Below are 12,257 nucleotides of genomic sequence, written 5' to 3' on the forward strand. Positions count from 1 at the left end.
AAGGGGGCCTCGAACCGAACGTGTGACCCCACCAATGCATTGCTCTCCGAACGAGGAGTCCATTGGGGGGGTTACACGCTCGGTTCGAGTTCTATTCAGCTACTCTGGAGCTCAAAACGCGTCTAGAGTTTTGGCTGCCTCCACCGGTCTTCTGGCCCACTGTACGCCGCGTCTCTCTCGCATTGAGAGCCGTGGTGTATGACGAGGACCCTGCCTACTTTGTGTAAGCCGTGTTGCAGGGAAGGACTCCCGCGATTCGACAAGGCCCCAGGATGACACGCAAGTCACACACACACACACACACACACACACACACACACACACACGCACGCACGCGCACGCGCACACACACACTCAGTGGGCCGCCAGAAGACCGGTGGAGGCGGCCAAAACTTTAGACGCGTTTTGAGCTCCAGAGTCGCTAAACAGGGCTCAAACGGAACCAGTGTCCCCACCAATGGATTCCTCGTTCGGAGAGCAGTCCATTGGTGGGGCCACACGTTCGGTTCGAGTCCCATTTAGCGACTCTGGAGCTCGGAACGCGCAACTGACCGTCGATGGGGTCCCTGGAGCGGTGGAAGATCTCGACCAGGATGGAGGCGTAGGAGAAGATGATGACGGCGAGCGGCAGCAGGTAGAGCGCCACCATGCCGAACGCGGCGTACGTCACCTCCGCCATGGGGGTCGTGAGCGTGCCCATGGTGATGCACTGCATGTACCACTTGTGCTCGAAGTGCGGCAGCGCCTGGAACACCACCATCTGGGAGGCAGCCCCCCCCCCCAAAAAAAAAAAAAAAAAAAGGGGAGCAAGGGAAAAGTTTTATTATTTAAAAAAGTAATGTGGGCCCCCACGGTAAAAACGTTTTTCAACCCCCTTTTCCCAGGAAGCCGGGCGGTAAGAAAAGGCTTTTCCCAGGGGCCTGGGAAAACCAGGATCCGTCTTTACCGGGTTGATAAGAAGTCAGTGGGGAACAAAAAAAAAAAATGCCACATAAATTCATGGTTTTTTTTTTTGAAAAAAAAGGGTTTGGCGGAAATGCGTTTTTCACCTGCGGCAGGCTGCAGATGACCGCAGCCACCCAGGCCCCGGTGAGCATCCAGCGGCCCCGCCGGTCAGAGATCTGCATGGGCCGCAACACGGCGAAGTATCTGCAAATACCAAAGTTGCACAATTTTTAATTTTTTAGACGGAGCGATGGTTTGTTAATGACGAAGCATTTTCTTTGTAAATCTTGCGTATCACAGTGGGTCAGAAGACCGGTGGAGGCGGCCAAAATTCTAGACGCGTTTTGAGCTCCAGAGTCGCTGAATGGGACTCGAACCGAACGTGCGACCCCACCGATGGATTGCTCTCCGAACGAGTAATCCATTGGTGAGGTCACACGTTCGCTTCGAGTCTCATTTAGCGACTCTGGAGCTCAAAACGCGTCTTTGCCCGCCTCTACCGGTCTTCTGGCCCACTGTTCGTATGCTCAAAACCCTTTGTAATGACAAGCTCAGTTTGGTGGACCTGGAATGGTTTGAAAGACTTTGAGAGTGTGCATGACGAGTTGATTGAATGGAGTGTTGGCCCCAGGCCGCTCCGTCGCCTCCTACACTGATAGAGTCATGCTCTCTGGGGGGTCGTCGCTGGTCGTCGCGACGCTGCGCGGCTCGTTTGGGGTTTTAGGGTGGAGTGCCGCCACCCAGGTACAGTGCGACGCCGTCCCCGAAGCCCGAAGTCGAGCCTGAAGGGCTGAAGGCTGGGAAGGACTTACAGCGTGCTTACGCCTCCTTGGCTCGCCTGGGCCGCGCGGGCCCCGAGGGGCAGCCACCCCGTGACACGGGCGGGCCGTTAAGGAGCTGAAGTGCGATAAAGTAATGGGCGAAACAACAACCCTCGGCAGTGAAACCGTCACACTGGGAATCCGGACGGCGCCGAACACTAAAAAAAATGAAATATACTAAAAAAAAAACGCGTTTTGAGCTCCAGAGTCGCTAAATGGGACCTCAAACCGAACGTGTGACCCCACCAATGGATTGCTCTCCGAACGAGGAATCCATTGGTGGGGTCACACGTTCGGAGCGAGTCCTGTTTAGCGACTCTGCAGCTCAAAAACGCGTCTGAAGTTTTGACCGCCTCCACCGGTCTTCTGGCCCACTGTGCGCGGGGATGCTGGCTCCCGGATTAGCAGTGGATCGTCGCTCCACTCATTTGTCCCGCCAAGGTCCCCTTTTGAAACGTCCCAAACTTGACACTGCTCCCCGCGGCTCCTCCGTCGAGTTTCTCCTCCAATAGCTGGGGGCCGCGCCGGACCTTCAAAGGCACGGACTCCCCCCCCCCCCTTTTAGAAGGTGGAGCTGCAATAATCTCGCCGCGAACGACTGCCAACTATATTGTTTCTCTGCGTAGTTTGGGTACTTCCTGCGTACAAAGGCCCTTCGCCCTCGGCGATGGAGTCTCGCAGGGCCGCCCGCTCATTTCAACCCCCCCCCCTTCTTCCACCCCACTGTATAATGGCCCCCTCCGGATTTGCAGGCAGAAGCCAGGGCTGGCCGTGAAGCGCGGCCAAGACGGGACAAAGGCAGCGATGAATGCCCAGTGTGTGTGCGTAGCGAGTCCTGCGTCGGTCCACTAGGTCGACACAGCCATGCAAGTGTCCGATCCAGCCGAAAGGAAGAATACAAAAATAAAGACAACAACTTTTGCTGAGTATACGACGTTGTGTGAGTGCGTGTGTGGTGTTTTTTTTTTTTTCAGAGAGTGTTGAACTATTGACAAGAAAACCATCGTCATTTTGGATTTTTTTTTAAGTTCCAGGAGGTGTTTCCAGTTTTTACTATGCGTGTATTCACAGAAACATTTTTTACCCAAACTTCTTTACTGTTTTTTTGGTGTTTTTTTTTTTTTTTTGAGAGTGTTTTTACCTGTCCAGACTGATGCACACCAGCACGTAGCTGGAGAGGTACAGGCCGAAGATCCTGAAGAAGGACATGATGCGGCAGAGGGCGTCGCCGCCCCTCCAGTCCACGGTCCAGTTCCACGCGATCTCCAGCGGCATCATGAGGAACGTCACCTACGGCAACAACAACAACATCATGACAAGGGGCGATCGTGAGGAAAGTCACCTGCGGCAACAACAACAACATGACCCAGGGCTGCGGAACCAACTTCACCACGCGCGTCGTTTTGCCGGAACTCGCGCCTGTATTCAAAACTCGCGCCCAACTCCCAACTAATATTAAAGCGCGTTGCATTCTTGGCCCCGCTTGAGTGTGTGTGGAAGGGGGTGGGGGTCTCGCTGGAGCCGCGGCCACGGAGCGGACAGTCCGGGATCGCCAACTACACCATTTGTTCGACACGAAATAATCAAGTTTGCGGCGTTTGGTGACGTCATGCTACCTCCCCCCTCCCCCTCTGCGGTGCGGGTGCGTGCTGGCACCGGCCGCACGTGACGTAACGCGAGCGCAGGCCGGCCAATCGTAAAGCAGGCCGATGCGGGCGGCGCTGTGGTGCGCACAATGTTGGCAACCCTGCCGATATTTATTTGCAGTATTGGTGGCGGGGGTGTTGCCTGCCGCAGCGGTGCAGTGTTACCAACCGTTGGGGCAGTTTGCGACGACACTGCGTAATCCAGGTCCTTTTTCGTAGTACCTGTTTGTTGAGTTGGCGCTCCCTGTTTATGGTGTGCCCTCCACGTTCTCTCTCTCTCTCTCTCTCTCTCTCTCTCTCTCTCTCTCTCTCCTCTCTCTCTGCATCCTCTCGTGTCCGGTGGGAGAAAGGAGTCACGCCATACATGGACCTCTCTGTCTTTCATGAGTTATGGATGAACCGTCAGTCGAAAAGGCCCCCCCGTGACTCGCCACAAAAATTTCAACCTGTGTGTGCCTCTGTTTGGTGGGCGGTTTGGTGTCCGATCGGCGCGGCGGTCTCTTGTAGGTCGCGGGAAAATCGCGTTAGGTACTTAATTTTTATTTTTCAACGGAGTCGGACCAAGAATGTAAATCTGTCGCCCCACCGAACGGGTCACCTGGTAGAGAGTCCTTGGAAACTTTTCGCCACAATGCCTACTTTTCGGCCCGGCTCGCGGTCTATGGAAAGAAAACAGAAAAAAAATCCCGCGTGGTTTAACTTTTTGATGGAAAGAAAACATATTTGTGTCGCGCTCCGATTATTCTCACTGGAATGGACGGGCGAACCTCCAGCTGCACACTGGAAAAAAAGTTCCGGCAAATTGACAGTTTCGCTGCAATTTTTTTTTTAAACAACATCATTTTGGACCAAGAGAGTACGCGCACTATTTAAATTCCATTCGAGGATTTATTTAAGAGAAGCAAAACTAATGGTTTAATTAAGTCGGTTTTGACTCAACCTCTATACAGTGTGCTCCGCACGGGGACCGCGGGGAGGGGACGCACCGTGATCAGCCAATGGTTCACTGCCGAGTAAATATTGAAACCCCGGAGCCCCACGGTGCCCCGGTCGGCTCCGGCACATGTCGCACATGTCACCGGACACGGACTCGACAGCGGCCCTGGCCGAGGCCCTGGCGCAGCGGCCGCAGCGCGCGGGAAACGTCCAAGCTGTCTCGGCGAATGCATCTAGTCAAGGGCCCTTTTTTTTTTTCGACGGCGACATCCGGTCGGCATTCCCTACTTTGAAGTGCTGCTGCTTCGGTTGGCCCCGGGGACCGCCCTTCGGCGCACAGTGGGCCAGAAGACCGGTGGAGGCGGCCGAAACTCCAGACGCGTTTTGAGCTCCAGAGTCGCTAAATGGGACTCGAACCGAACGTGTGACCTCACCAATGGATTGCTCTCCAGACGAGGAATCCATTGGTGGGCTCACACGTTCGGTTCGAGTCCCATGTAGCGACTCTGGAGCTCAAAACGCGTCCGGGGTTTCGGCCGCCTCCACCGGTCTTCTGGCCCACTGAGAGACTCTACGCACCAGCAGGTCGGCGATGGAGAGGTGCAGCAGCATGTTGTTGATGCGGGAGCGGTTCCGCTTGCGCCGCCGCAGCAGGATGACGAGGACGGTGATGTTGCCCACGGCGGACACGATCATGAGGAAGGGGTAGCACGCCACCGCCACCACGTGGCCGTCGTTGAACTTCATGTCCAGCGGCAGCTGCGGAACAAACAACAGGGCTCACAAACAACAACAACAACAGTCGGCCGTCGTTGAGCTTCGTGTCCAGCAGCAGCTGCGGAACAAGGGTCAGAAAAACAACAACAACAACACGCCGCCACCAAGTGGCTCACGTCGAACTTCGTGTCCAGCGCGCTGCAGCGGCAGCCTGCACAAGGGGGCAGTTTACACAAAACGCAACAACTTTTTGAAAACTTTTGGACAAGGCTCACCTCCGTGGCGTTGGCGGTGGGGGCGTGGCGTTGGCGGCCGCCATGTTGACGTCCACCTCCATCACGGCGTCCGGCACCACGACGGCGAGCTGGCGGCTCGGCTGGCGGGGGCAGCAGCCCGGCCCATGGAGCCTGCAGCACACAACAATCGAATCAAACTCACGCGGGCGAATCAATGCAAATGGGCGGGAAAATGCAGTTTGGCGCGCGTTCGCCGCGTTCCCGCCAAAAAGTTCCCGCCAAAAGTTCCCGCGCGTCAGCCGCGCCGTTTTGTACATCGCGTTGGCGACAGTGGCGCTGCAAGCAGCCGTCCCGCGCGTCGGTTCCACCAAATGAATCTGTACAATTTATGAAAGCGGTCCGCAAACATAGTACAATGCAATTCCAGTGTGTAAGCTGGCCTTTTCCCAGTGTCCCTGCCGCCCCGGGCCAATAAGTAGTGGCCGAGGCGGCACACTGGAACGGACGGGGAACCCGACTGAGGGCTCGCGTAGCTCCGCGCAGCTCGCACAGGGAGTCGGGTCCGGTGTGTCCATGCCGTGCAGCGCGGCGGACATCTGGCTCCTTTTAAATCGTGCCGGCTCGTGCCAGCGCTCGCGTAATGAAAGGGAAGCAAGCTACTGCGAGCTCTCTCTCTCTCTCTCTCTCTCTCTCTCTCTCTCTCTCTCTCTCTCTCTCTCTCTCTCTCTCTCTCTCTCTCTCTCTCTCTCTCTCTCTGTGTGTGTGTGTGTGTGTGTGCGTGTGTGTGTAGGTGCGCGTCGTCGGTGTGAGTGAGTTTGTTAGGGGCAGGCCGCGCTTGTCTTAATCCGCCTCCAAAGTTACCCCACGCCGTTGATTGCAATCTTCTTCCTTCCTCTCTCTCTCCTCGCGACGCTCGTCACCGCCGCCCTCTGCTCGGCACGCTCCGAGGCACGACCTCTCGTACTAGATACCGCGCCGCGGCTTTGAGGCTACCTTCGCCCTCCCCTCTAACCCCTTCCACCCTTGCCTCTCCCCCTTTCCCCCTTCCACCCTTGCCCCTCCCCCTTCCCCCCCCCCTCCGCACACGGAAGACTGGCTAGAGAGACATGACTATAGAAACGGTGTGAGGCCTTTGGGCCTGGGCCTTTGGGTCTGGTCCTCGGCGATCCGCAGTGGGCCAGAAGACCGGCGCAGGCGGTCAAAAACCTAGACGCGTTTTGAGCTCCAAAGTCGCTAAATGTGACTCGGACCGAACGTGTGACCCCACCAATGGATTGTTCTCCGAACGAGGACTACTCGAGTCGGAGGGCCGCCGAGTCAAAAACCGCGAGCACATTCGCAAGCTCCCCGTCGTTGCCACGGCAACCGTTTTCCGGCGTCGACGCGGCCGGGATGATGTTCCAGATTGAATACATTACACTGCAAGGACGTGCGCGACACTGTCGGCTGCTGAATATGGAGAGTGCCGAAGGAGCGAGGGGCACCGTGTCGCGGCCACACTTTGGAGACGAGTGGCCGGCATGGTGCAGCAGTGGGGCTGCAGCACAACAAGGCCGAGGACGCGCAGTGGGCCAGACGACCGGTGGAGGCGGACGAAACCCCGGACGCGTTTTGAGCTCCAGAGTCGCTAAGTGGGACTCAAACCGGACGTATGACCCCATCAATGGATTCCTCGTTCGGAGAGCAATCCATTGGTGGGGTCACACGCTCGATTCGAGTCCCATTTAGCGACTCTGGAGCTCAAAACGCGTCTGGAGTTTTGACCGCCTCCACCGGTCTTCTGGCCCACTGTGCGCCCGACGTGCGCATTACAGTGTCTCAACCGCCTGAACCGGTCGGCGGGACTTCCCTTCAAGGGGCGACCGTCCTCGCAATGGTCGGGCCGACGCCTCAGGCAGCACACTGCCAGCACTCAGCGCCATCCTCAATTTTTCACGCGCGGATCTTGCACGCGCGCGCGCGCATACACACACACACACACACACACAACACACACACACACACACACACACACACACACGAGAGAGAGAGAGAGTACGAGGCGTGAAACGGAAAGAAGCACTGGCAACAGCGAAAAAACGGGAAAGGCAGCGAAGGGTGCAAAAAGAAAAAAATCGTCGGAAGATCCTCTCTTTTTTTCTCTTTGCAATGCTGCCTGCTTGCCTCTTGAGGTGCTGTGCTCCGTTTCCCACGAGCGGCGTTCCGCCCCCAATGCTTTTCATCATCTTGTGGGTAAGACGGGGGAGGGACGTATACATTGTCGTGGAATTCTGTCAAGTTTTAATTATTTTTTGGGGGGCGTTGCTGATTTGAAAGTCGCTTTGAGTCACCGTTTTCCAGAGTGCATGGTCCAAGAAGCGCCTAAAGTCTAGGCTTTCCCGACTCTCCCAAGCGTCAGCCTTGGCGGCAAGGAGCGCCATGGGCGCCATCGAGTCCGAGAGTGCCGTCCGAGAGTGCCGCCTCTCTCTCTCTCTCTCTCTCTCTCTCTCTCTCTCTCTCTCTCTCTCTCTCTCTCTCGCACACACGTGATCCGAGAGAGAGGCACCTCCCGCTCGGCATGAGCCCTCTAGCACGGCACGGTACGGCAGGCGGCGTGAAGCCTCGCGTGAAGCTGCCTTTGACCGCAACCAGTGCAAGTTGGTGTCGGGGCAAGCCGAGCAAGCCAGAGGTACCACCCTACCGGCAGGACATAGTGCCGTGGTCGGGCGGCCTGCTAGCAGTGCTGTGGCTGCACTTAAATGGAATTGACGACCTGTTTACAGCCACGGTGGTGGCCACCGCCTGCCGCCGCCTGCCACCACACACCGTTGCTCTTAGACCCAGCAGCCCACACAGTGTTGCCGCAGTACAAGGGGACAAAAGTTCCTGTAAACACAGTGGACCAGAGGACCGGTGGAGGCGGCCAAAACTCCACACGCGTTTTGAGCTCCAGAGTCGCTAAATGGGGCTCGAACCGAACGTGTGACCCCACCAATGGATTCCTCGTTCGGAGAGCAATCCATTGGTGGGGGTGACACGTTGATTTGAGTCCAATTCAAACAGACAGACAGACAGACAGAGGAGATTTAAAAAAAAAGCAGGAAAGGGGTTTAAAACGGTACAAGTAAAAGGGGTAGCGCAAGTTTGTTTAGGAATCTCGAAACAAATTAAAACCTTTCGCGGCGTGAATACACAGCCCCGCGGGCGCTCGATATTGTCACGCGATCTCTCTGGTCGCGGACACACCAATTCACCCCCAGGGGCGGGGGCGGGGCGGGGTGGGGCGTGGCGAGTCTCGGCAAAATTAATGCTCTGGATGACGCGCAAACGACTCCCAAGGTCACGCGTGACGGGGATAGCCGGCTGGACCGAGAAACAAAAGGCGTGGAGACGCACAGTGGGCCAGAAGACCGGTGGAGGCGGTCAAAATCCCGGACGGGTTTTGAGCTCCAGAGTCGCTAAATGGGACTCGAACCGGTGACCCCACCAATGGATTGCTCTCCGAACGAGGAATCCATTGGTGGGGTCACACGTTCGGTTCGAGTCCTGTTCAGTGACTCTGGAGCCCGAAACGCACTGTCGGACATAAAGGTGAGTAACACGCCATCAGCCGATTGGTGGATTTGGGACCAGCCTCTCTCGCGGAGCCGGCTTTTAGCTCTTGTGCATTAGAAGATTGCGTTTCGCTTCGCAATTATGAATATTGTGCGAGACCGGAAATTGCCGCTTCGGGGAGGGGGTGTTCTGACTCGCCGTCTCTTTCGCACCATCACGGGACGCGCCGTGGGTGCGAGAGTGACCGCTGAGTCGGGCGAGCCAGGGAACCAGCTGGTCGGGCCAACTAATTATCGCTGCTACAACTATTCCGGCTGCGAACTTTTGACAGTTGCCGGAAGACTCCAACACACTTGGAACTTGATGCACCAAGCACGGGCGACAGGTTGAAGAGCAAGCTAGGCTGCTGCAGCTTCTGCATGCCTGTCTGTCTGTCTGTCTGTCTGTCTGTCTGTCTGTCTGTCTGTCTGTCTGTCTGTCTGTCTGTCTGTCTGTCTGTCTGTCTGCCTGTCTGTCCGTCCGTTCGTCCGTGTGGGGGTGCGGACGGCACTTGTCGGCAAGATTACTACCATCAAGGCGGTAACGGGGCACGCGAAGACGACAAAGATGCGGTACATGGGGGTACACTGCGGGGGTCGACGTCAACAGAGCCGCAGTGCCCTTCCCGGGACACAGTGGGCCAGAAGACCGGCTCAGGCGGCCGAAACTCCAGACGCGTTTTGAGCTCAAGAGTCGCTAAATGGGACTCGAACCGACCGTGTGACCCCACCAATGGATTGCTCTCCGAACGAGGAATCCATTGGTGGGGGTCACCTCTTCCAAATTAAGTGTTTTTCCGTAATCGTCTAAAGCAGTACCTTGGAACAATTTTGTACTCCGTTCAACTCCACTATTTTTTTTTTACAGTGAGGAAGACGAGCGTGGCGTCTGGCAGACGAGCGTTAGCATGTAGCCCCGGGCCACTCAACGCCACGCTGCGGCGCGCGGCGGCCACCTTGACGCGAGAAAATAAGGTTCCCCCGAGGAAAGTCATTGGATCAACACGACGTGGCAAAAAAAAGCGGGAGAGAGAAAAAGAAGACCTTGCCGCGCCCACTCACATCAATGCCTATCCTCTCTCTCTCTCTCTCTCTCTCTCTCTCTCTCTCTCTCTCTCTCTCTCTCTCTCTCTCTCTCTCTCTCTCTCTCTCTCTCTCTCTCTCTCTCTCTCTCTATCTCTCTCTCTCTCTCTCTCAGCCCACGCACACGCACTGCGTGGATACAGTACGCACAGTCGCGTCTTTACCATCACATTCGTCTCCATCGTGCCCTTCTTAGCGCGACGCGGGTGCAGACGTGCAGACAGGCGTCAGCGAAACAGAGCGACAGCGAGCTTGAAGGCGTCCGGAAACGCACAGTGGGCCAGAAGACCGATGGAGGCGGCCAGAACTCTGGACGCGTTTTGAGCTCCAGAGTCGCTAAATGGGACGCGAACCGAACGTGTGACCCCACCAATGGATTGCTCTCCGAACGAGGAATCCATTGGTGGGGTCACACACTCTGTTCGAGGCCTGTTTAGCGACTCTGGAGCTCAAAACGCGTCTCGAGTTTCGGCCGCCCCCACCGGTCTTCTAGCCCTACAGTGTCTAGGCCCTCCCCGGGGTGCCCGATGAGGACGCCGAGGCCGCCGAGGACGAGGCAGGACGCCCCCACCTTGTCGCCGAAGATTAGCGGACGCGCCGCTGCCCGGCCGCGCGAGCGAGCGGGCGAGTTCAGAAGGAAATTGATCAAAAGTTGGAGCGGCTTCACCACGAGGCGCCGCAAAGCGAGGCACGCACAGTGGGCCAGAAGGCCGGTGGAGGCGGCCAAAACTCTAGACGTGTTTTGCGCTTCAGAGTCGCAAAATGAGACTCGAACCGAACGTGTGACCCCACCAATGGATTTCTCGTTCGGAGAGCAATCTATTGGTGGGGTCACACGTTCTGTTCGAGTCCCATCTAGCTCAAAACGCGTCTAGACTTTTGGCCGCCTCCACCGGTCTTCTGGCCCACTGTGGCACGCGGTGTGCCGTGCCGTGGAGGCCGAGAGGGACCAGCCAGCCGGGGCCTACACTACAGTGATGGCGGGACCAGGGACCATGCCATGGAACTTGGTCCGCGGATCAGTCTTTGGCCGAAGGGGCCCCGGTCCCCTGCGGGTTCCCCCGCCCCCCAAAAAGGGGGGGGCTTTTTTCCCGCGTTGCACCAGTGTGGGATAGGTGTTGCCAAACTCCAAGCCTGCTACCGAAATAACTATTTTCTTGTCAGAGGAAATTTTTTCCTGAGGTTGGCAACCCTATCGTGGGAATTTTCGACACTGGTTGCTCGTCAACGCCACTTACGCAGAAAAAAAAAACAGAAAAATAATGACTACTTGGTAGTTGGGTCGAGCTTCAACGCACCCCGCCTGGCTGACACTCGAGTCCGTTTTAATGGCCGTCAAATTCTTCCTCTCCCCGGGGGCTGACGGCTAAGCCCGTTGGTCGGCCTTTTGTCTCCGACCGGCCATCCTGGGCCGCCGCGCCGGGCCAGGCCTCTCTGTCATCCACAAAGCACCTCAATCCTCCCCCTTACCAGCTGGGCTAGCCCCGCACAGTGGGCCAGAAGACCGGCGCCGGCGGCCAAAACTCTAGACGCGTTTTAAGCTCCAGAGTCGCTAAGTGGGTCTCGAACCGCACGTGTGACCCCACCAATGGATTCCTCGTTCGGAGAGCAATCCATTGGTGGGGTCCTACGTTCGGTTCAAGTCCCGCTTAGCGACTCTGGAGCTCAAAACGCGTCCGGGATTTTGACCGCCTCCACCGGTCTTCTGGCCCACTGTGGCCAGCCCTCACCGCCTCACGGTCCTCGACGACATAGTCTGTCAAGCGCCGCCAAAAAACTGGGCCGCAAATTCCGGGAGCCTCATCCGCTTCGGCCTCCGACACAGGCATGAACCCATACACGACAACAGCAGCAGCAAGCCACAACAAAAACAACAAAAGATCTTCCAGTATTTGAACCCGCAGCTGGGCCGCGCTGGGCTGGTGAGCCGGCTTTTGTGCCGCGCGGCTCAGTGGCTGCTCTCGTGCACATTGTGCAATGCGATAATGTATGCCCCGTTTTTACAACGGGCTGATTCCGAACTGTGTGCCTCTCTCTCTCTCTCTCTCTCTCTCTCTCTCTCTCTCTCTCTCTCTCTCTCTCTCTCTCTCTCTCTCTCTCTCGCACCGACAGGCCTTCCCGCCGCGGCGAGAGAGAGAGAGACACAGAGAGGCCGCGCCGCGACTAAATCCGGGGCGAGTGAAAAGGCCCTCGGAGGGCGTTATTCACTCTGTGCACCGTAAAAGAGAATGCATCGGGAAACAAAGTCAAGTCGAATCGAGTAGAACTTGCCACATTTTGAACGTGGCATCCGTTTCGACT

The 12,257-nt window shown here is 56.9% G+C and overlaps 1 protein-coding gene across 1 annotated transcript; it reads right to left on the reverse strand.

Annotated features, from left to right (window-relative positions):
• Positions 1 to 552: 552 nt before the first annotated feature.
• LOC117648341 (gonadotropin-releasing hormone II receptor-like) lies at positions 553 to 5,479 on the reverse strand (the record flags this gene model as incomplete). Its single annotated transcript, XM_034390832.1, is given in 5 exon segments — positions 553 to 760; positions 1,050 to 1,149; positions 2,908 to 3,056; positions 4,928 to 5,107; positions 5,341 to 5,479. Coding segments are annotated over 4 exon segments (625 nt in total), but the record flags the coding sequence as incomplete, so codon positions are not given.
• Positions 5,480 to 12,257: the final 6,778 nt, after the last annotated feature.

The sequence above is a fragment of the Thrips palmi genome, unplaced genomic scaffold (genome assembly GCF_012932325.1).
Source record: "Thrips palmi isolate BJ-2018 unplaced genomic scaffold, TpBJ-2018v1 HiC_scaffold_3, whole genome shotgun sequence".
In the NCBI taxonomy this organism is placed as follows: Eukaryota; Metazoa; Arthropoda; class Insecta; order Thysanoptera; family Thripidae; genus Thrips; species Thrips palmi.